The sequence below is a fragment of the Somniosus microcephalus genome, chromosome 4, assembly GCF_052327205.1.
Source record: "Somniosus microcephalus isolate GS21.2 chromosome 4, FLI_Smic_1.0, whole genome shotgun sequence".
NCBI lineage: Eukaryota > Metazoa > Chordata > Chondrichthyes > Squaliformes > Somniosidae > Somniosus > Somniosus microcephalus.
The window spans coordinates 280,100,486-280,126,093 of record NC_140990.1 but is presented as its reverse complement, the minus strand read 5'-3'; the positions used below and the strand labels follow the sequence as shown (position 1 = coordinate 280,126,093).

The 25,608-nt window shown below is 43.0% G+C and overlaps 1 protein-coding gene across 1 annotated transcript in view; it reads right to left on the bottom strand.

Moving 5' to 3' along the window:
- parp9 (poly(ADP-ribose) polymerase family member 9) overlaps positions 1 to 25,608 on the bottom strand; it is a 79,225-nt gene that overhangs the window by 31,239 nt on the left and 22,378 nt on the right. Inside the window, 1 exon segment of the mRNA XM_085984228.1 lies at positions 2,446 to 3,091. Within this exon segment, the coding sequence (XP_085840354.1) occupies positions 2,446 to 3,091 (646 nt within the window).

Below are 25,608 nucleotides of genomic sequence, written 5' to 3'. Positions count from 1 at the left end.
CATTAAAGGCATAGAAAATGTACAATGTAGATTCATCTGGATGATGGCAAGGATGGAAAACTATGGTTATGAAAGGTGTCTTGAGATACTTCCACAGATGCAATACGGTTAAGAGATTTAGTATATGAAGGGTTTTGATAGTGACTAGAGAAAGACTACATTTGGTTGCGGAGTCAACAACAGGAGCCCATCAATTTAAACTTAAGAGAGTGAAATGAGCAGTTAGTTGGAATTTCTTTACACAGACAGTTGTTAGTGCATGGAATGCTTTGCCACAGAGGATTGCTGATCAGAGCAATTGTTTTAAGGGAAAATTGGATAAATATTTGAAACAGAGAAAAATACAGGGCTGTGAGGCAGTGAGATTAGTTTGGGATTTTTCTTTCAAAGACCCACACAGGCACGATGGTCCAAGTGGCCTCCTTCTGTGCTGTAAACTGTGCTGGTTCACAAGGTTTTTCTAGCTTTGCAGGTTTAATATGCCTGTTTGGCTCAGTTGATAGCCTCCAATTCAGAGGTTCATGGGTTCAATCCCTATTCCAGGACATACAATCTACACTGACAATTCAGTATAGTACTGCTGCACTATCTTTCACCCGAGATGTTAAACTGAAGTCTCGCCTGCCTTTTCAGATATAGGTAAAATATCCCATGGTACTCTTTGAAGAACAGCTGAGGAGTTCACCAACAATTATCCCTCAACCAACACCACCAGAACAGATTTACCGGTCATCATCACACTTGCTGTTTGTGGGGCCTTATTGTGCATACATTGGCTGCTGTAATCATCTATATAACAGTGACTGCACTTCAAAGTAATCCATTGGCTGTGAAGCACTTTGGTAAATCCTGGGGACACAAAATATTCTATATAAGTTAAAGCTCTTTCTCCTTTAAATATAATTAAGGATAGTTCAATGTGAATCTATGTTGGGGCCCTTGTTCCAGCATGCTACACAAGTTGCTCTGGAAGTAACTGATGAGGGCACTGGGATTTGTCTAGCACCTAAGGATGTAGTGGGTGCTTCAAATTGCACCTAGAATATGACTATTAAAAGTAAGCAGAGATGCTAAATGGAGACTTCATAATGACAGCCTTTTGGACATACTTGAAGAGGTCTTAGATTAAGCTTTTCAAATAATCTTCACCAACCACAATTATCATCTTTAGAGCACTTGAAGCTCGAGTTGCACATGAAAGGAACTGGGATAACATGCAACTAATGGTTGAAAAGTCTATAAAATTAGATACAGGAAAACCAGGCAACAGATGAATGAGGTCCCTTCTATTTGTCTGCCTCAGTTTCCTCAATATAAAATATAAAACACACACCAGCAACTGAGTATGTAAAAATACTCCTCAACAGGAATAGAAGTGGACTAAAGAGTTAGCAGAAACATTTTGAAAATCAACAAAACAAAGGTAACCTATACTAATTAACATCAAATTCTGTTAAAGGATTAACTCAAAATTGTTGGAACATAATTATGAAACGGAGCAAAAACAAATCTAAAATTTGAAATTTCATTACAACTGATGGAAATCCAGTGTCCTGTTGGGGCCACTGATAAAATAGTTTAAGTTGAGATGTCACAACATTTAACACACATCTTTGAAGGTGGCAGGTCAAGTTGAGAAAGCTGTTATAAAAGCATAAGGGATCCTTGGCTTTATTAACAGAGGAATAGAGTACAAAAACAAGGAAGTTATGCTAAACCTTTATAAAATACTAGTTAGGCCTCAGCTGGAGTATTGTGTTCAATTCTGGCATCACACTTTAAGAAGGATGTCAAGGCCTTAGAGAGTGTGCAGAAGAGATTTACTAGAATGATACCAGGGATGAGGGACTTCAGTTATGTGGACAGACTGGAGAAGCTGGTGTTGTTCTCCTTAGAGCAGAGAAGGTTAAGGGGAGATTTGATAGCGGTGTTCAAAATCATGAATGGTTTTGATAGAGTAAATAAGGAGAAACTGTTTCCAGTGGCAGAAGGGTCGGTAGCCAGAGGACACAGATTTGGAAAAAGAACCAGAGGAGACATGAGGAATTTTTTTTTTATAAACACAGCGAGTTATGATCTGGAATGCACTGCCTGAAAGGGTGGTGGAAGCAGATTCAATCGTAACATTCAAAAGAGAATTGGATAAATACGTGAAGGGAAAAAATTACAGGGTTATGGGGAAACAGCAGGGGAGTGGGACTAATTGGATAGCTCTACCAAAGAGCTGGCACAGGCAAGATGGGCTGAATGGCCGCCTTCTGTGCTGTATCATTATATGATTCTGCCAAAAAGCCATGTACAATTATGTCACAAGAAACTAATGCAAGCTAAGAAATTGGAGTTCTGATGGTGAAATAATTAAATGTAAAATAATTAAATGTATTAAACTAAGCTGTAGAACAAATCTGTTAACTTTTTACTGAATCAAGGACCCAGTTTACTCACCGATTCTTTCAATTTTAAATTCATCCCTTTGATCATTCAATGCCATTAATCTTTGTAAATATACTGTCTGCTTAGTACCATTCATATCAATGTTTACAAACACTTTCTTGTCCAGGAAGGCCTTTTCTAAAAGGAAGTTGTCAGGGTCAACATATTCATTTATCTGATCCCCACTTTTATAGACCCACTGTACTAGGGACTGTAGAAGTTCACATTCTATCACCTGTGCCATTTCCTCCTGCAGTTCGCAAAGTAAGTGTTCTATACGAAGTGCTACATTTAACATCTGAAATCGAGGTCCACTTAGTTCAATGATGGTCCCCATTTCATTCACTTTTTCTTTCATGGCTATCTGGTTCTTTTCTTGATGGGCCGATAAGACTTCATGTTCAGCTGCTGTAAAGTAACTGATGTTTTTATTTTCTATGATGAGATGCTCTTGAGGTAATAGAATATTATTGATCCAAAACTGAGCACATTCCAGAAAGGGATAATCTTTACCACAAAGTTTAATGATTAGCTCAGTTCCTTCCACCTGATCAAGTTTGAAAGGTGTTGAATCTATATAAACAATACAAGATAACATAAAAAAGCAGAAACCTTTTTGTCGAGTTGTAATTGTAGAGCACTTTGATTTTGAGGCTTTCTATTTTATATATTATTTGTATATGCCTAACATACAATATATTATAAATAAAAACAGAAAATTCTGGAAATACTCAGATCAGGCAGCATCTGTGGAGAGAGAAACAAAATTAACGTTTCAGGTCGATGACCCTTCATCAGAACAATATATTATCTTTAGTTGGATAGACTTTCAAAATACACATAATATTAATGGAAGAAAGGGGAAATAATTGCTAACTCTTCTGCTAAATTATTCCTGGGCTGGTCAGCATTTTATTACTCAATGGTCTATTTACACAACATATATTCCTGTAATCAGAACAAAATTACCAAGGCTGGAGATCACTGGTTGTGTTTTTAGGTCTTTTCTGCTCTTCTTATCCCAAATACTTTAGCTTCCTAATTTTAGGTTACTCTCATAGGTGTGTTTTAGATCCTTATAGCCTAATTGCCTATTGTCCATTTATCTCAGTAAGTTTTGGTAAAATTCCCAGGATAACAAATAGAAATCTTGACTTTAAAATTTCCTTTGGCTACTAAATCTATCTCACACCTCTACAGGAACTTGAAAAGCACCAGACCTTGTTTCAGACTAACTATCAAATTTATTGTTGATCTACTGTGGCATTGCACATGGGAGTCAAGAGCAAGTCCAGTATTCAGGTCATGAACAGTAGAAAGGGTCAAGATAATGGGACCTAGATGAGGGAGGGAGATAGGAGGGGAAAGTGGAGAGGAGAAACAGAGTGACAGGGAGAGAAGGGGATGGAGACAAGAAAGGGAGAGATGGAGGAGAGAGAACAGAAGACAATAAAGGGGTAGATGGCACTAGGACAGGGCCCTTTTCTTTGGGGGGGTGGTAAAATGAGGACACAGGAAGGGGAAGGGTTGGGAGGAGGTTGACAAGGATGGGGAGGGGAGAGAAGTAGGAGGACAAGGGTGGAAGAGAAGAGTGATTGTGGATGGTGTAAGCTTGGTTGTCACTGGGCCAGGGCCAATATTCCACTCAGTGGGGGGTGGGGGCATGGAGGGAGGTGCTGCACTGCACCAAGGCTGAATTCCATCTGCATGCAGATGGAGTTCAATGCGGAGAAGTGTGAAGTGATGCACTTTGGGTGGACTAATATGGAAAGATAGTATACTATAAATGGCACGATTTGAAAAGTGTAGATGAGCTCGGGGTCCATAACAAAAATCCTTAAAGGTGGTGGGGAGCCAGTTGATAAGGTGGTTAAATAAGCATATAGGTTACTTGGGTTTATAAGTAGAGGAATAGAATATACAAACAAAGAGATCGTGCTAGAAATTTATAAATCACTGGTTAGGCCTCAGCTGGAGTATTGTGGACAATTCTGGGCACTGCATTTCAAGAAAGATGTGAAGGCATTAGAAGGGATACAGAGGAGGCTTACCAGGATGTTACCAGGGGTGAGGGACTTCAGTTATGAGGAGAGGTTGGAAAAGTTAGGATTGTTCTCCTTGGAACAGAGAAGGTTAAGAGGTGACTTAATAGACATTTTCAAGATAGTGAGAGGTTTTGACAGAGTAAATAGGGAAAAAATATTCCCTCTGGCGAGTGGGTCAATATCGAGAGGTCATTGATTCACAATCATTGGAAAAAGATCTAAAGGGGAGATGAGGAGAAATTTTTCCCCCTCAGAGTTGTCGGGATCTGGAAAGCTCCACCTGAAAAGGTGGTGGAAGCGGATTCCATCAATAATTTTGAAAGGGAGTTGGGCAGGTACTTGAGGATGAGGAACTTAGAGGATTATGGACAAAAAGTGGGGATATGGGACCAAGCACGACTGCTCTTTCAAAGAGCCGGCACAAGCACGACTGGCCAAATGGCCTCTTCTGTGCTGTAAGTATCTATGATTCCATGATTCTAAGAGATTTTTTCTTCTCTGGTGGCAGGGGATTGTAGGTATTTGGCTCAGAGTTGCTTCTGAGTGAGGGGTTGGAAGGAGCTAGAGTTGTTCCTGATTCCATATCAATGAGGGGATTGTGCCTTGCTTTTTCATATATGGGGGGATAATTGTGCTCACTGGGGCTCAATGTCTGCTGAGTTGGGGAAAGCTGTTCATGAGGGAATGCCTTAATGTCTGCATGGTGTGGAGAGGGGCTTCTGCTCAGTGTTAGGCTAATCTTTTTTCAAAGCAGGGTTGTGAATCCTAGCTCTATTTTGGAGGAGTGCAGGAATCATTGCTCGGGGGCGGGGGAATTATCCCTGCTAAGTGGGTGCAGCGAGTGAAGGAGTTGGATGTTTGGCTCACTGGTTGGGGTGGGACTCACTTGTGCGGTGGAGCATTCCATGTTGTGTTACGTGAGTTGGATCTCTACTTTAGAAAATGGATGTGATTTACGTTCATGTGTTGATGGAGTCACTTTTAGATTGCTTTTCCCGCTTGCCACTACCACCTGCTGTTCATTGCTATAAATCAGGAGGGCTGCTAACCGACTTTGGATGGCACTTTTTCCTTCAACCATTCCCACTTCCCTTTCCTTCAGGCTTCCTTTCTTATTTGGTGCCATTGTAAGTAAAAGCTTTTCCTAGTGCAATTACACTATTCCAATGACTGTTACATCTTCTCATTCATTTCAATTTATTGGCAGACATACTTTGAACTGCCAAAGTAAACTTCCCTGAGCTTTGATTCAGTAATTTGCATTGGTAACTTTTCTATTTTAAAACTTGACAGCTTTCCCTTGCACATAACATGAGCGCATGGGAACATAATCTATTTTCCTGAGGCGGCAAACTGTCAATTCGATTGGTTAGTAAGGCTCTCCACATGATGGTAGATTGTTAATGCCCATTATACTTAAATTAGTTACATAACATAATGCTCACAATACTACTTACGGAAGCACTACTTTTGGAATATGAGACAGAACCTTTCTCTAGTTTCTCTCCTAGTTCCCCTCATGCCCTCACCAAGCTCAGCTTGACCATGAGACCCTATTCCCACCAAACTGCTGACCACCCGACTTCCCTTCCTGGCTCCTATGTTAACTGATATTGTTGAGGGTTCCCTCTCATCTGGTACTGTCCCCCTCCCCTTTCAAATCTGCCATCATCACTCCTCTCCTCAAAAAAAACCCACCCTTGACCCCCTCTGTCCTTGCAAATTACCATCCCATCTCCAACCTCCCTTTCCTCTCCAAAGCCCTTGAACAGGTTGTGGCCTCCCAAATCCGTGCCCACCTTTCTCGGAACTCCAAGTTTAAATCGCTCCAATCAGGTTTCAGCCCCTGCCACAGGACAGAAACAGCCCTTATTAAAGTCACAAATTACATCCTATGTGACTGTGACCATGGTAAACTATCCATTCTTATACTTCTCGACCTGTCTGCAGTCTTTGACATGGTTGACCACGCCATCCTACTCCAACGCCTCTCCTCCATCATCCAGCAACGCTCACTTGATGCCCGATCTGCCATTTTCGCATTCGCCGCTCTACGTACTGACCAGCTGACCAAGTGTTCAGTAGCAGGAAGGAGCCTCCAGCAGCGCTATTTAAAAGGATCATCAGCAACAACTTGCAGCTGACATGGTTTCTCAGTTTGACTGGCTCTGTCTAAGTTTCTGCAACTCTTGCAGCTTTCTAAACTTGTTTCAAGTTGCTGAGGTGACGGGGAGTGTTGGTGCAAGTGGAGAACGCCTTCATTCTCATTTAAAGGCTTCTGCTCACAACACTTGCTCACAGTCATGGCAGCTCTACTTGCAGCCCCCTCGCGCTCGAGTATCTTCGGGTGAGGGAGCGGAGTCAGCGAAGAGAAGATGCGCAGAGAGGGAGGAGGAACAGGACCAGGAAGGCCCTCAACAGGAGGCCTTACCCACCTTGGGTCTTCAGAGAGTACTTCTCTTACCGCCGCTTAAGCCAGGAGCAGTGTATTAGGAGACTCCGCTTTACCAAGGAGGTGGTCACTTCCTGCAACCAGACCTGCAGCCATAGAGCAGGGTGACCACGGCTCTTCCAGTTGCCCTAAAGGTCACTGTGCCCTCAATTTCTTTGCCAGCGGATCCTTCCAATCTGCAGCAGGAGACATAGCTAATATCTCCCAGTTCGCCGTCCTTTGCTGGTTCCGGGAGGTCACAGAGGCGCTCTCCACCAGAAGGGACTATATTGTCTTCTCTCTGAACAGAGAGAAGCAGGGGGAGTGCGCATGTGGCTTTGCTGGGATAGCAGGCTTCCCTGTAGTAAAGGGCCTGTAGAAGTGCATCAGCATAGAAATATATATCCACACATATTAGTATAAAGTAAGCACACATCATTTTTATTTAAGAGTGTGAGTCTGGAACTTTCAGCAGATCAAAATGACTTCGCACAGTATAGCATAAAGGGAAACAAGCAAGACCATATTAGGAAGCGGTTTAAGGAAGAGGATGTGACTCCTTTGTAGCTTGCAGGCTAGACAGTTCCATAAACAAGATAAGCTTAGCAGAACAAAAAGCATGATAACCGAAGGACATGTACTGTAAACATTCGTATGAATGTCCAGAACCAAAGTGAGAGACAAACCGTCTCCATTGTATAAAATTAATTAACTTTATCTAAAGGTATTCCTGCATCATGACTTTTGATTATCTATTGACTAACCTTATCTTAAGACACCGAGGCTCTGCTGACCCTTTAGTCATCTTCTTGTTGACCTTAAACATTCCTTACTCATCTCTTTCTTAATGTTATTAATTGTGTCTCAATACCATACCATGTGATAAAAGGTTTTGATCTTTGTGTATAAAAAGAGGTGTTTTTGTCCATGTATTCGGAGAAGTCACGATAGCCATTGCCTACGTGAAGCTCCCCTTGCTAGCAAGCAGTTAAATAAAGTCTGCCTTTGTCGATCACTTTGTTTCACAGAGTCTTATTGAACAGTCGAAACTTCGACAGGCCCCATCGATTGCTTTGCGGGCACCTATACCAATCCTGATGTTCTATAACCACAAAGGCCACCACTCACTTAATGTGCAGTTGTTGTGCGACCACGCCCAGCGCATCCTGATGGTCAATACCCGCTATCCTGGCAGCAGTCATGGTGCCTTCATCCTGCGTCAGTCCGGTGTGCAAGCAATCTTCCAGCCACCATGTCAAACTCGAGGGTGGCTGCTCGGAGACAAGTGCTATCCGCTCTGCACCTGGCTGATGACTCCCCTCCGCAACCACACCACTCCTGCCAGCACTTATATAATGAGAGCCACGCTGCCACCAGGAACATCATCGAGCAGACCATCGGAGTGCTGAAGCAACAGTTCTGCTGCCTTGACCACTCGGAGGGAGCCCTCCAGTTCTTGCTGGAGCGGGTGTCCCATTTCGTGCTGGTCTGCTGCATGATTCACAATTGGCCATTATAAGGGTGAAGACCTTGCCTGCAGGGATTGCGGGACCACCTCAGGGAGGAGGAGAAGGAGGAGGAGGAGGAAGAGGAGCAAGAGGAAAAGAAGGACGAGAAGGAAGGGAAGATCCCCCTTCTAAACGGGCTGTCTGTGAAAGCCTCATCAGACTCCGATTCCAGTGAATGAAAACTCAGATCCCCGTTGCTCACCATATCTCCATCATACCATCCCTCTGCCACGGAACGTCACAGCGTCCTCCTGGGCACAAAGCTGAATGAGAGCCAGCACAAAACAAACATTCAAAACAAGATTAATAAATTTATCAGTATTCAATTAACATTACAATATGAACTCATCACCCTTGTGCATTCCCTTAGTGTCTCTATTTCGTGTTTGTTTGCCTATTCTGGTGCTCCCCCAGTGGCTGCAGCATGGCTGGTGGAAGGCTGCTGAGCTTCTGTGCGGGAAGCTTCAGATGGCCTTGCAGGACAAACTCGAGCAGCTCTGGATCTAGAAGGCCTAGCTGTAGACTGCACCAGCTTGGCATGGGTGGCAGCAGTCTGGGCTGGCTGGCTCATAAGCAGCAGCAAGGGCAATGACAGAGTGGCAGTGGTGGGAGTAGGAATGCTGTCTTCCTGAGAGAGGACAGCAGATTCCTGCTCCACAGGCTCACTGCCACTCCCCCGGGGCGGCGCCTCAGCATTCCTAGCAATCTGTTGGAAGACAGATTGCTGACCTGCTGCGACACCCTGCAAGCCCCTTTCGACACTCGTAAACCCAGTGACGATGGCAGCAGTTTGAGTTTGGGTGGCAGCAAGTTGAGCCTGCATGAGAGCAGACTGATCGTGTGTGGTAGCAGTCTGCGCTTCCGCTGCAGCGCTGAGACATTGGGTCGCTTCCACCTGTGCTGCAATGGAAGCAGTGACATCGCCCATGGCACGCAGCATCATGGCTGGGTCGGCAAGGTTTCTCCTGGAGTTATCCATCATTCCCAGTCTAGAAATCCTGGGCTCCAAGCTCTGCACAAAGCTCCGTCCAATATTGGAGCCAGATTCCTCCATGCTCCTCGACATTGCCAAGAGGCTCTCTGGCAGGCTTGCCATGGCGCCTAGCATTTTGGTGTGCATGCCCATTACCCTTCATCTGAAGGCTGCCCCATCGAGGTCATCATCTGAGTTGTGTGCAGCAAAACTCGTGTGCAAACTTGCCCTCCAAGGAGCTGGTCCCCGAGCTATCCTTTTCCCCTGGTCGTGCCCGGTGCCTCACTATGTGCAGATCCCGCCTCTGTACTACCCTCTACATTCCATGCAGGGCCAGTTTCTGAGCTGGTGTCTGCGAGTGTCAGATGCAGTGACGGTGTGTCGTCTTCTTCTTCTTCTCCTCCTCCTCCATTACTTCGGGGACAGGCTGGCCTGCTGGCAGTTCTTTGTTATCTGAAAGCAGAAAGGCGCAAGAGTTAGGTTGTAGGGGGGGCGGCTGGCGGAAGCAAGATATCTATGCATACAACATTAACAACTTGTAAGTGAGAGGAGATTGTGGGATGGGGGGAAGTGGGATGTGAGAAGGATTAGGAATGACCATAGGCATTGTCAGCAAGGGCTTCAACTTTGCCCGTTGCCACAGTTACTTCCCCTCCAATGGTGTTGAGCACCAAATCCTCCAGTTGGCTCAAGGTCTGTAAAGTGGCTTAGCTGCCTCCCATTTGCCGCTGCTCCCGGTGGTTGTGAGCCACCTTGGCCTGCAAAGAAAGGTAAGTTTATCAGAGTGTGGTGCAATATGTTTGGGTGATGTGCCTGCCATAGTTGAACAGCTGTCAGTGTGTGCAATGTGTGAGATGTGGGTGTGAATGTTGCAGCAGTGATAAAATTGTGAGGGTGAAGTGAAGCCATGATTGGGAGGTATGAGTGGTGATATGTTGAGATTATTGGTAGGTGAGTGATGGGGGTGTGGTGCAGATGGTGGGATATGACATTTGCTTAAGCCTTCACTCACCATGGCCTGCCGTGTGAGGTCATTAAACTTTTTTCGGTACAGGATCCACGTCCTTGGGACCACACTGTTGGCCATGACGTAGCTAGCTATCTCTTGCCAGATCCTTCTCCAAGTGGCCTTGGATGGCTTCCTGTCACCATGTGGGAACAGGACGCCCACTGCCATGACCAAGGCCTCGAGAGCAGTGTCGGAAAACCTTCCTCTGTGTTGTTGTAGCTGTGCCATGGCTTCAGTCTGTAATGGCAATGAGGTGCTGCTGCATCAAAGCACCTCCCCTTTAAGTAGTGCAGAGAGCCTAGGCCAAACATTACTGGCCATTAGACTGCACCTGAAATTGCCACCCCCCCACCCCCGCCGAGTGCTAAGCCAATCAGCAGCGCATTTAGCGCCGGATCATCGCTGCAATCATTATAATGAGCAGGCAGCACAAATTTTGCGGCCGCTAATGCTGGTTTTCTGGAAAAAAAAGGGGCCGCCATTTGGTAAGGGTCATAGCGCTGCAGTTGACAGCACTGATCTCTGAAATGTAAATTAGCAGATTGTGACGTCAATCAGTGCGCAATGCCTAATTTGACGTCACGACTGCTAACTTGCACGTTTTCGCTCATCATTACACTGGCTCCTAACTACACACAGAAAAGTGTGCGTGAAGCAGGCCAGCAGAGATGCTGTTAGGGCTTCCTAAAAGGACACACAGAACTTTCAGATAAGTTAGGATTTAAGTTTTTGAACTTTTTAAAATATTTTACTGAAGTAGTGGCTTTGTGCAATAGATGTTAAAAGTTTTTAAAAGTGTGCAGGGGGTGCTGCTGGACACTTGCAAGGCTTCGGATGGTAAAGGAAGGCCTCTGAGAAGACAGAAAATGCTGCAAATACTCAGCAGGTCCGGCAGCATCCATGGAGAGAGAAACAGAGTTAACGTCTCAGGTCGAGATGCTGCCTGACCTGCTGAATACTTCCAGTATTTTCTGCTTTTGTTTCAGATTTCCAGCATCCAATCACAGAGGGAAGGGGAAGACGAGGAAGAGGAAGAAGCAGAAGAGGAGGAAGTGGAATGAAGGATGCAATGCAGACAGTCCCTTTCTGGTCAGGATGAAATCATCCACTTGCGGATCAGTGACCACCACCCCAATTCCCCTTTCAACAATTGTCCCACACCTTACCTTCCCTCTGTTATTGACCATCAGAGCGTCCTCTTAGCCACAATGTTGAAATAAAAGCCACAACAAAGCAAAATTTCCAATCCAACTTTACACATCTATTCATCCAATATGACATCAAGAAATTAACTCATCACCCTTATGCATTCCCTTAGTGACTGTCTTTTTTGTGCCTTTGCCTATCCCATTGATGTCACGCAGTGCTACCCCAGAGGCTGCAGCATGGCTGGTGGAAGGCTGCTGACTTTCAGTGGGGGACACTGCAAATGGTCTTGCAGGACGACCAAAGAGATGGTGGCTGAGAGTTTCAAATCGAGTGATGGTGTTCTTCTTCACTCTCTTCTCCCTCTTCTTAGTCACCCACTGGCTGGGTAAGCTGGATTTCCTATGAGGAAGGCACAAGAGTGGAGTTGTGGTGATGGGAGGGCGGTAAAGCAAGAGCTGCATGCTTACACCATGCGCACCTTGTAAAGCAGAACATATTGTGGGATGAGGGGTAAGTGGGATGTGAGAAAGAGGATAACGTATGAGGATACCAGCATCTTATATCCATTCAGCACCAAAATACCGGTGCAGCCTGTGCTCTTCTTGCAGGCGGACGGTAACTGCGGTACGCAGTGGCACCGGCAGGTTTCCGGCCTACTCGAATTCCTAGGCCTGTGTCTCCAGCCAAGATAAGAGAATGAGGCCACCACCATCCCATAGTCAGCTAAAGCAGAGCTAGAATGATGGAATAATTTCTGACTAGAAGGTAAGAACAGGAGATGAGTACGTGTAGCCTGAGGCAGCTGAATAGTATATAGATAGAGCTTTCCCTCTTTGAAAGTTAGAATTCTCAGAACATTCGGAAGTCCACAGCTGAACAGACAGCCTAGAGTTGGCACTGATCACTCCAGAGTCCAGGTTGTAATACTTGCTTGTATTTCTTGTTTATCATTTAATGTAATCTGAAGATGGTTGTATTAGAACACTGTTGAGTCAATCTATATTAAAATTTGCTGTTGAATTAATCACTTGAGCCTGATTCATGCTCTCCTTGGCAATTGTCTGAGGCTCAACTAGACCGTTTGCAACCTTGGTGTCGTAACTGATCCAGAGATAAGTTTCCGATCACATATCCGCGTCATCACCAAGACCGTCTATTTCCACCTCCGTAACATCGCCCAACTTCGTCCCTGTCTCAGAGCATCTGCTGCTGAAACCCTCAACCATGCCTTTGTTACCTCTAGACTTGACTATTCCAATGCTCTCCCGGCCGGCCTCCCATCTTCCACCCTACCTAAACTTGAGCTCATCCAAAACTCTGCTGCCCGTATCCTAACTTGCACCAAGCTCCGTTCACCCATCACCCCTATGCACGCAGGCCTACATTGGCTCCCGGTTAAGCAACGGCTCAATTTTATAATTCTCATCCTGGTTTTCAAATCCCTCCATGGCCTCGCCCCTCCCTATCTCTGTAACCTCCTCCAGCCCTACTACGCTCCGAGATCTCTGCATTCCTCCATATCTGGCCTCTTGAGCATCCCCAATTTTAAATCGCTCCACCATTGGCTGCCGTGCCTTCAGCTCCCTACACCTAAGCTCTGGAATTTCCTCCCTAAACCTCCCCGCCTCTCTACCTCTCATTATTCCTATACAACGCTTTTTGACCAAGCTTTTGGTCACCTGTCCCAATATCTCCTTATGTGACTCAGTCTCAAATTTTGTTGGATAATGCTCCTGTGAAATACCTTAGGACATTTTACTACATTAAAAGGCGCTATATAAATGCAAGTTGTTGTTATTTACTGTTTTTATCATAATACGTACATGAACAAGCAAATATACTGCATTGTGCTACGTAACTTTATAGACAAAGTCCTCAAAAGGAAAATAATGTTCACAATATCTACGCTAAACTATTATTTTATTGTTAGTCTTTATATAGTTTTCTTCTTATAGTCTGACCTATTTATTAAACGTTCTATTCCAAACTGACAATGATTAGAGCTGTCCGATTGATTTAAATAGCTCTGAAACAGTTGTGAGAATTTATAGCCTATAGTTTTAGAGGTAACCCAAGAAAGCTTACTTGAGATAGTGTGGGACTTAAGTTGCTCATGGATTGTGACTAGGGCAATCCAAAGGGCTAATGGAATGCTGGCCTTTATCTCAAGGAGGCAGATTATAAAGGGGAGGAAGTTATGCTTCAGTTGTACAAGAGCCTTGGTCAGACCCCATCTGGAGTACACCGTTCAATTTTGGGCACGACACCTCAAGAAGGATATATTGGCTTTAATGGGGGTGCAGCGCAGATCCACCAGTGAGATTCCGGGGCTTAGAAGGATAAATTATGAGGACAGGTTTCATAAACTTGACTTGTATTCCCTTGAGTATAGAAGATTAAGGGGTGATTGAGTTGTTTAAAATGTTAAAACTATTCAATAGGGTAGATACAGATATTTCCTCTGATGGGGGAATCAAGGATGAGGGGACATAATCTTAAAATTAGAGCTAGGCCAGTTAGTAGGGAAATCAGGAAGTGTTTTTTTCACACAAAGGGTAGTAGAAATCTGGAATACTCTGCTCCAAAAAGCTGTGGATGCTGGGACAACTGGAGCTTTCAAGACCGAGATCGATAGATTTTTGTTAGGTTAGGGTGATATGGAAATAAGATGGGTAAATGGAGTCGAGGTACAGATCAGCTGTCTGAATGGTATTTGAATGGAGGGGCTGAATGGCCAACTCTGATGTTCCTAAATTAAAAGAACCTCTGTCAAGCTAAAGCAAGACAAAATACTGTACTTCATTTTGGCAAAATCACATCTTGATCAGGGAAGGAGAATAACTGAGACAATGGATGAATTCAGAAGAGAATGATGCCAGGTGACATAACACCAAAGATGTGATCTTAAGATATAGGCTCAATTTCACTGGTTGGTTTTGTAGGCAAATTTATTAGAATAAACTTTGAAAACTGCGAAGAGAATACTGGAATAAAATTCTTAGCAACTGTATGTAGTCTAATTATTTAATTAAAATGCAGTTACATATACGCATTGGAATAATGCAGCCACTTAACTTCTGAATTGAGATCTCCTAGTGGCTCAGTGAGTATATGTGGCACTGAGCCAGCTCAAGATGGCCCCAAGTTTATGATACTGGTCTATGATGAAAATGCTAATCTCAGCTAGGTGATTGGTACATCAGCATTTTTGGACTAGAATGGGGAAAGAAAGCAAGCCATGATTGTCACTATCCATTGACCCCTGCTGGACAGTCCATGTGGGTGAGGATGAGATTGCCTCAGTTGAGACATACCAAATAGTCAAATACCCCACCAACACTTGCTATCTAGGGTTGCACATGAAGAAAGGCTATTTGTCCAGGTACCCGAGAGCAGCTGGCAACTGTGCGTTCATACCCCAGTTTGAACTCCCATATTTAAGAGAAAAAAATACATTTTTTATGGGGGGTAAAAGAAATGCTGAATGTTATCTAAAAGATGAATTTATTTTCAATGTAAATATGATGGGTTGGTTTATACAGGAAAGAGGGTTCTACACAAAAAAAAATGGTATACAACAATACTCATCGAATTTCTAGCCGTTTTTTGATCAGGGCAGTTTCCGAAGAAACCTCATTTATTCTGTTGCGTTATCATCAATAGCAACGTGCAAGTTAGTGACAAGGTAGTATTTGTGCCGGAGATAGTGCACACCAACAAAAGAGGCCTGCATTTCTGGCAGCGGTGTTGCTTGTACTTATCAGAGGCACATGTTTTGCCCATAGATGTCTGAGAAGCAGAAGTGCTCATATCTGTTTCACACAGACCAGCAAAGCTCTTTCACTACTGTGGACCTAAATGGATCTTCATCAGCTGTTAGTGAAGGCTGCAACCCCAGGCAAAAGGCTGTTGTTCGTGGCTTGAAAACAACTGCACATGAACAATTGTTTTAAGGATGTGGGTCCACTGCTTTAAAACTATCTCAGGACATAAACTGGGTGAGGATTGCAAAGCTACTTCCTGAAGTTCTGCAGTATAAATGTTAATGGATATTTGAAACATTTAGCATCCCTCTAGTCAAAGTCTAAATCAACTCCTACCAGCTACAGTTTTTCTTATTGTGCTAACTTACCAGTTATTGATGGGAGCTTTTCTCTTCGTTGAGGTAATTGTTTTACTCTATTTAATTCCTGCAGAAATGCCTAAACACAAACATGGAGATAGTTGTTATATTTCCTCTCTTCATTCTTTCTACCAAAATGTATCACTTGGCACTTTTCTGCATTCAATTTCATCTACCACGTGTCCGCCCATTACACCAGCCTGTCTATGTCCTCTTGAAGTCTATCACTATCCTCCTCACTGTTCACTATACAGTACTTCCAAGTTTTGTGTCATCTGCAAATTTTGAAATTGTGCCCTGTACACCCACATCCAAGTCATTAATATATATCAAGAAAAGCAGTGGTCCTAGTACTGACCCATGGGGAACACCACTTCCTCCAGTCCGAAAAACAACCGTTCACCACTACTGTTTCCTGTCACTTAGCCAATTTCGTATTCATGCTGCCACTGTCCCTTTTATTCCATGGGCTTCAACTTTGCTGGCAAGCCTATTATGTGGCACTTTATCAAACTTTAGAAGTCCATGTACACCACATCAACCGCATTGCCCTCATCAACCCTCTCTGTTACCTCATCAAAAAAACTCGATCAAGTTGGTTAAACATGATTTGCCTTTAACAAATCCGTGCTTGCTTTCCTTAATTAATTCACACTTGTCCAAGGGACTGTTAATTTTGTCCCTGATTATTGTTTCTAAAAGCTTCCCCACTACCGAGGTTAAACTGACTGGCCTGTAGTTGCTGGGTTTATCTTTACACCCTTTTTTGAACAAGGGTGTAACATTTGCAATTCCCCGGTCCTCTGGCACCACCCCCATTTCTAAGGAGGATTGGAAGATTATGGCCAGTACCTCCGCGATTTCTTCCTTCACTTCCCACAGCATCCTAGGATGCATCCCATCTGGTCGTGGAGACTTATCTACTTTAAGTACAGCCAGCCTTTCTATTACCTCCTCTTTATCAATTTTTATCCCATCCAGTGTCTCCTCCTTCACTATGTCTATGGCAGCATCTTCTTCCTTGCTGAAGACAGATACAAAGTATTCATTTAGAACCTCAGCCATACCCTCTGCCTCCATGTGTAGGTCTCCCTTTTGGTCCCTAATCGGCCCTATCCTACCTCATACTACCGTTTACTATTTATATGCTGTCTGGTGTAGTTGGACCTGTGGCCTGCTACGAAGGCATCCCGGATCAGTTCCTCCGTGTACTTAGCGGGCGTTACCGCCTTACACCCACAGGCCCGGCCAAGCACGGACAGTGCTTGGAGGTATTCCTCAGTCGATTCCCCAGGTTGTTGCTTGCGACTCCCCAGAAGGTGCCTGGCGTATACTTCATTCACAGGGCGCGTGTACTGGGTCTTGAGGAGCTGGAGGGCGGCTGTGTACGAGGTTACATCCCGGATGACTGAGTACACTCGGTGGTTCACCTTGGAGATCAGGACAGACAGTTTGTTCGCATCCGTTACGACCGCAGTGGAGGCAGTCAGGAATGTCTCGAAGCACGTGAGCCAGTGAGCAAACTTGGTGGAAGCGTCCGCTTCCCGACTGTCCAGGTCCAGGCAAGCTGGTGTGAGGATCTTCTCCATTATAAAAAATTTAGTTAATAAAATTGATGCGCCATCAATTACTCAAAAGACTGAGGTTAAGCGAGTAACAACCAGGCTTTTATTAACTAAAGAATGAAGGTCTTGTCTCGAGTGGTCGACCCGTCCAGAATACTAAGGGACTGGGAGGTAGTCACTTATATACCTGGAATAGTGGGAGGAGTCAGCCGAGGCATGTCCAGACCTGTACCTAGTGGAATACACATACACATACAGACAGGTATAACAGTGGTTTACCACACACTTCTCCTCTGAACTTTCTATATTTAGCCTGATTCTCAGATGTATTCTCGACCCGACATCTGTCACACACTCTCTTTTTCTGCTTCATCTTATTCTCTATCTCTTTCGTCATCCAGGGAGCTCTGACTTTAGTTGCCCTACCTTTCCCCCTAGTGGGAATGTACCTCGACTGTACCCAAACTATTTCCTCTTTAAAGGCAGCCCATTGTTCCATTACAGTTTTGCCTGCCAATCTGATTCCAATTTACCCGGGCCAGATCCGTTCTCATCCCACTGAAATTGGCCTTCCTCCAATTAAGTATTTTTACTCTAGATTGCTCCCTGTCCTTTTCCATAGCTAATCTAATCTAAACTGTTCCCTAAATATTCACCTACTGACACTTGCTCCACTTGACCTACTTCATTCCCCAGAACCAGATCCAGCAATGCCTCCTTCCTCATTGGGCTGGAAACATACTGGACAAGAAAGTTCTCCTGAACACACCAGAAATTCTTCCCCTCCCTGCCCTTTACACTATTACTATCCCAGTCTATATTAGGATAGGTGAAGTCGCCCATTATCACTACTCTATAGTTCTTGCACCTCTCTGTAATTTCTCTGCAAATTTGCTCCTCCATATTTTTCCCACTAGTTGGTGGCCTATAGAATACACCTAGTAGTGTAATGGTAGCTCTATTATTTCTTAACTCTAGCCATATAGATTCTGTCCTTGACCCCTCCAGGACATCCTCTCTCCAGCACTGTAACATTCTCTTTAACCAATACTGCCACCCCACCTCCTATCTTTCCTGAACACCTTATATCCAGGAATATTTAATACCCAATCCTGCCCTTTTTTGAGGCAGGTCTCCGTTATTGCCACGACATCAGATTCCCAGGTGGCTATTTGCGCCTGCAGCTCACCAACCTTATTTTACTATGCTTCGTGCGTTCACATACATACACTGTAAACCTATCTTTAGATCATCCTGTGTTCTCTCTTAGTCTGACCCCACCTTACTATTTCTTACTTTAGTGTTAGCCGTCTCTCCCAATCCTTTGTGCCCTTTGTTTCTCCTTTCTAATTTAACAGCATTCATTTTCCAGTTTCCTTTTAAATTTATATCAGTGAAGCAATCAAACCATTTATAAATGTCTCCATCACATGAATCTTTTCTGTGACCCTACTTGACTCCATTTCACAATCTAAGGTAGTGATCGTTCCTACAACCTGTTAATATTATTAAAGTGAGTGATTTCAACCACTCTATAAGGATCACACTGAGCTTTCCTTCAGGATACACATTTCAGTGTAGCAATAAACTGCACTGGTGATTTTTTAAAAATAATTCAACACATTTTCATCTAATAACATTTTACTTCTTTACTGAAGCTTAAAATGTACTTCTTTGGAAAAAATAAATCAAATACAATCATAATTTCTCTTTGAAACATTTTTTAAGTTGAAACATTGTTCGTGGTATTTGCCACTGACTTGCACAAATAGTATAACTTTTGCGATGAAAACTGTTGCCATAACTGGCTTAACTACAATAGGTACATTAACTGACTAAAGGAACTAGTGTCATCCACATTTATCTTGCTAAAGTACTTTGTACTGTCATTTCAAAATAAATACCAGAGCGCCTTACTCCAGAAAATCATAACAGAAACAATTTCTTTTTTAGAACGTGGCAGTGCAAGAATAAAAAGATATGGTGGATGCTGTGTTCAACACAGTGGATTAAAATGACTAAAGACTTCCTAAAATGAATTATTGTTGGATCACTAATATACTATTCAGTTTTGAACTGCACTTTGGGACCTTTTATCCTACAAAATTATTTCAGGCCTCATGAAGATTTCATTTATTTCGCTGAAATAAAAAGAGTAGATTTGCCTTTCTAATCTAGGCTTTATTAACTTTAAAAATCCAGTAGCACATCTTTCAACACCCAGTCCCAACCAAGGCTGTAGAGAACTGAATTTAAGATGGCCACCACAAATCACATGACATCAACTACCAATGAGTTTACAGCATATATCTCAAGGCAGGAAACAAACAACCAATTACAATACTTCTTACTAAACATAAAGAATAATCACCACATTCACCCCTCCTTTTAAAATATACTCCAACCTAAATAACCTTTACAATTTATAATTAATTATTTACAACTAAAACTATGCACAGACAAAATAAAACTATTCAACATGATACAATACTAAGTGAGCAGCAACAAGTGGTAACATTGCACATAAGTATTAAGTATCTCTCAACTAAAACAATACAAATATAATATTTCAACAATTTTAAAACATTACGATCAATTTAAAAGTCCATTTTCAATCGGTCGACCGGATATCTTGTTCATGTCGACCTTCTTAACCCTGGCGAAATTCCTTGCCCTCCCACACCAGGAGACACAGAAGTATCTTCTGCAGGAAGGCTATCCATATCCCGATTATCAACGGTTTCCGGATTGGAAATCCCATCAGGAGGTAAACTGGGATGGTCATGAACATCCATCGAAGGCTGACTAATAGAAGTATAATTATCTGCAATAGGATTGGAAATATTCGTAGTATCTGTAACGACATCCACATTATCTGAATGACTATTGTTAATATCCTCAGAAGAGGGCTGGCCACCACAAGGAGCCAAGTCTTTAATTGAAACAGTACTTTCTTTCCCATCTTGGAATCGAATATGAGCATATTGGGAATTTGCCTCCAACAGCTCCACCTCTTCCACTAAAGGGTCATATTTTGACAATCTAACATGGCGTCGAAGCAGCACAGGTCCCTGCATAGTAAGCCATGAAGGTACCGAATATCCCGTAGTAGATCTCCGCGGAGAGTTAAAGAGCCTTTCATGGGGGGGTCACATTAGTAGCCGTTGAAAGCAATGATCTAATGGAATGCAGGGCATCAGGCAGTACCATTTCCCACTGTGTATTCTTAAGGTTCCGGGATGTCAAAGCCAACATAACTGCCTTCCAGATCACCCCATTGTATCGTTCACACTGTCCATTACCCTGGGGATTATACGGGGTAGTTCTCCTAGTAGAGATTCCCCAACTCTGAAGGTATTCCTTCAACTGGGAAGACATAAAAGAACTTCCCTGATCCGAATGGATATACGCAGGCATCCCAAAAATGACAAAAAGTTGAGTCAGACATTTGATAACTGTAGCAGCTGATACATCTGCACAAGGAAAAGCAAAAGGGAACCTTGAAAACTCATCCACAACAGTAAATATATATCAATTTTGAGTCGTTGATGGAAGAGGCCCCTTAAAATCAACGCTCAAACGTTCAAAAGGAGAAGTAGCCTTTATAAGATGAGCTCGTTGAGGCTTAAAGAAATTCGGTTTACACCGAGCACAGATAGAACATGATGAAGTCATCCGCATGACGTCTTCAACTGAAAAGGGCAAATTCTTACTGCGTACGAAGTGTATCATCCTCGTAACCCCAGGATGACATAAGGCATTGTGAAGATTAATAAGCGTATCTCCGTGAATCACAGAACAATAAGCCCTCGACAGCGCATCAGCAGCAACATTATCCTTCCCCGGACGATAAACTATATCAAAATGGTAACATGCCAACTCAATCCTCCACCTCATTATTTTATCATTCTTGATCTTTCCAAAATGTTTGACATCAAACATAAAGGACACAAACTTTTGGTCAGTTACCAACGTAAAATGTCGCTCCGATAAATAATGTCTCCATTTACGCAGTGCTTCTACTATTGCATACGCCTCTTTCTCCATTGAAGAATGTCTTTTTTCGCTATTGTTCAAGGTACGTGAGAAAAAGGCCACAGGTCTTCCATTTTGGTTCAGAGTAGCCCCAATTGCAAAATCAGAAGCGTCCATCTCAATCACAAAGGGAACCTGCTCATCAATAGAATGCACAACTGCTCCAAGGATATCCTTTTTTAAATTATCAAAACATGTCCTGGCCTCCCATGATAGAGGATATGTCGTAACCTGAATAAGGGGCCGGATCTTCTGCGAAAAGTTTGCAATCCAATTAGAATAATAAGAAAACAGTCCAACAACTCGTTGCAAAGCCTTAGAATTAGTAGGACAAGGTAAATCAATCAATGGTCGCAGACGTTCTGGATCTGGTTTAATCTTGTTTCCCAAGATAATATACCCCAGTAGATTTACCTCAGTAGTCGAAAAGATACACTTCTCTTTATTGAAAGTTAAACCAACTTTTTCCGCAGCTTGAAGGAATCTTTCTAAATTAGAATCATGCTCCACCCTTGATTTGCCACACACCGTGATGTCATCTAAGTATGAAAAGGTGTCAGAGAGAGACTTATCACTTATAAAAGCATCCATTGCCCGTTGAAAACAAGCAACACCATTAGTAACACCAAATGGTATTCGGCAAAACTGATACAGCTTTCCGCCGGCCTCAAAGGCCGTATATGGTTGATCCCTCTTAACAATAGGAATCTGATGATAAGCACTCTAAGTCAATAGTGCTAAAAACCTTATACTGAGATACTTTGTTGATAAGCTCATCAATCTTAGGCAAAGGGTACGCATCTAATTGAGTATACCTATTAATAGTTTGAGAGTAGTCTATCACCATTCGTTTCTTATGTCTCTCGTTAGTGGTGACAACTACCTGTGCCCGCCAAGGCGAACAACTAGGTTCAATGATTCCTTCCAATAAAAGACGTTGAACTTCAGAATCAATAAATTCTCTATCCTGACTGCTATACCTTCTTGACTTGGTAGCAATTGGCTTACAATCTGGCATCAAATTGGAAAAAAGTGATAATGGAGAAATGGATAAAGAGATTAATCCACAAATAGATAAAGGTGGCTTAGTCCCTCCAAACGAAAGACTGAGAGACTCATGTAATTGAAGCACATCATGACCAATCAAAATATCCGCACAGAGATTAGGCAAAACAGATAGGCGTATATCAGTATACGTATTACCTAGAAGAATCAATTTCACAAGGCAACAACCAGTTACTTGTGAAGTGAGAGTCGTCTGAGCCATATACACCTGATAAGTAACAGGTGAAATTTTCAAACGCTTCTCCTTCGCAAACTGAAGACTTATAAAACTCTCAGTACTGCCCGTATCTATAAGGGCCTTCACTTCTAACCCATTAACTTGGGCCGTAACTATAGCTTTGTTTAGGCCATGAGCAAATGCAGCAGAAATTGATGCAATAAACGCCCTATCTAAAGGCTGAATAGTCGCAGAGGAGGTAATTGAACCTGATGATTTACAAACACGTGCATAATGACCTCTCTTGCCGCATTTACTACACACAGCCTCCCGAGCAGGACACTTCAGACGAGGGTGCCGGACGTTCCCACAAAAATAACACTTCTGAATCCTAGAGGCAACAGCCGCCGAAGTAGAAACTGTTTCAGAATCTAGTAAACCACTCCTATTAAGTCCACATAATTCCTTTTCATCCGGAACTGCCGAAACCACAGTCGCAGGCCGATTAAAAAGAGCATAAGAATCCAAACTTCTCTGAGCCACACCCAATGTAGAGGCTTGCTCAAAAGCACTCTTAAGATCCAAAGTCTTATTTTCTAACAACCGCTGACGAATTGATCTAGACAGTAATCCATTAATAAAAGCATCCCGTACCGATTCTTCCTTATATTCTTCAGCCGTCACGGCCTTATAATTACAGTTAGCACTAAGGCGCCGAAGTGCTTGTAAATAAGTATCCAAAGATTCTCCCACCTGCTGCCTACGGGCAGATAGAAGGTGACGTGCAAATACCTCATTCTTTGGTTTAACAAAAATCTTTTCCAATGTAGAAATAGCCAATTCGTAAGTTTCACAGTCCAAAATATACTTATACACATCCGGAGCAATGTAGTTGATCGGCATATTCAGCTTATTTAGAGACTCTTAATCCAACACACCCAAAAAGTTTTTAAATGTACGATACCAGTGCTTCCATTTATCATCCACTCCTGCAGAATTAGGGTCAGCATTGAATCGTTCCGGTTGAAGATATCGCTCCATTCTGACTTAAAGTTAATAAATTGAAATAGAGTAGATTTGCCTTTCTAATCGAGGCTTTATTAACTTTAAAAATCCAGTAGCACATCTTTCAACACCCAGTCCCAACCAAGGCTGTAGAGAACTGAATTTAAGATGGCCACCACAAATCACATGACATCAACTACCAATGAGTTTACAGCATATATCTCAAGGCAGGAAACAAACAACCAATTACAATACTTCTTACTAAACATAAAGAATAATCACCACATTCGCCCAACACTGAAACTACTTAAAACGGAGGTTCCCAAATTTCTTGGAGGTTGGAGGGGGTGCGGGGGCAGGCGACTGCCAGACATTTGCTGTAATGTTGGTGAGAGTCTAACAGAGCCCATCGGAAAAAATGTTGGGACCCAGTTACGCTGGGTCTCCACTTTTCTGGGATTTTTCAGGCAGCTATGTAAGGGGTGGCACCTCTAATTTTGATTAGTTCCTAATCAGCATGGTTGGCCTAAAAGATAGTGGTTATTTGAGGTGGATAAAAAGAATTGCTCAGAGGACACATCATGAGACTGAGTAGTCACAATTTTCTGAATTATGGTATAACAGATGTGCACTAGGTACAACCAGCAAGTACCACAAAACTGACCAAAGTGTTTCAAAAGTTCTGTTCCAACTTCTTTTGGTAACAATGTTGCTTTGAGCCACTGATATATACATCTAAAAAATAAATTTACCACACAATAAATACTTGTTCTACTTGTGGTTTCAGCTGGTGTTCACACAGGCTGAGATGGGCAGAGCACAAAACTTACAGGAAAAAGAAAAAGGGGATAATTGTGCAAGAAGCTGACAGATAATCAAGACAAGCAGAAAAGTGAAAGAAATGCATAAATACAGAGAAAGACAGAGAGATAGACAGAAAACATATAAGGCATTCAGAAGAGAAGAGACAAAGACAAAGAAACATATGCAAACGGAGTGAGAGTGTGAAAGAAAGTTAGGGACAAGCCTGAGGTACAATGAAAATGTTGGGGTGGATGGGGGTGCGTAGAAGGGGAAAAAAAGAGAGAAAGAAAGAAAAAGAAAGGAGTGAAAGAGGGGAAAGGCAAACAATGGCTTGGATTTTCCTCTTTGTGGTGGAATTTTGGAAGGGCGGTACTTACTCCCACACCTCCATGCCCGCCCCATCCCAACCCATTTTCCAGGGTTGTGATTCATTAGATGTGCACAATGGGCTTCTGGAGGGATTCCCACTGTCAAGAGAGAACCCACCAGTGCCAGCCAGGAAACACCAAAGATCCAACAAGGGGCATAGAAGGGCAAAAGCACCCCGAAGATCAGAACAAGTCTTCCCACTGAAGGTCTCAGCAGAGACTGGCCTTCAACAGGTAAATCTTCGGGGCCATCTCTAGGAAGAGGCTTCTAGAAGGCCTTCACCTTCCATTTACATAGGATGTACAGCACAGAAACAGGCCATTTGGCCCAACTCGTCCAGGCTCCACGTTCCACCCCTCTTCATGCAACCCTAACAGCATAACCTCCTATTCCTTTTTCCCTCATGTGCTTATCCAGCGTTGCCTTAAATACATCTGTGCTATTCACCTCAACTATTCCTTGTGGTAGCAAGTTCCACATTCAAACCACTCTCTGGGTAAAGAAGCTTCTCTGAATTCCCTATTGGATTTATTAGTGACTTTCTTATATTTACAACTCCTAGTTTTGGTCTCCTCCACAAGTAGAAATATTTTCTCTATGTCTACCCTATCAAATCCATTCAGAATCTTAAAGGTCTCTATCAGGTCACCCCTCAGCCTTCTCTTTTCCAGAGAAAAGAGCCTCAGCCTCAGCACGGTGCCCTCGACGGGGGTTCTGTGGCATATGTGAGCAGAGGAAGCAACAGCGTGGCTCTTCAACAAATCAGATTGAAGAATCCTCACTGAGACAGGCAGAGTCTAAACCAGGAAGTATAAATTAGAATATGTAATTCATTGTAAAATCAGAAAGCAAAATAAAGAGAGGGAAAGAAAGATGGGATTGAGAGGGGGAGATAAAAAAGAGACAGAAAGAAAAAGTAAAACATTTTTAAATTTTA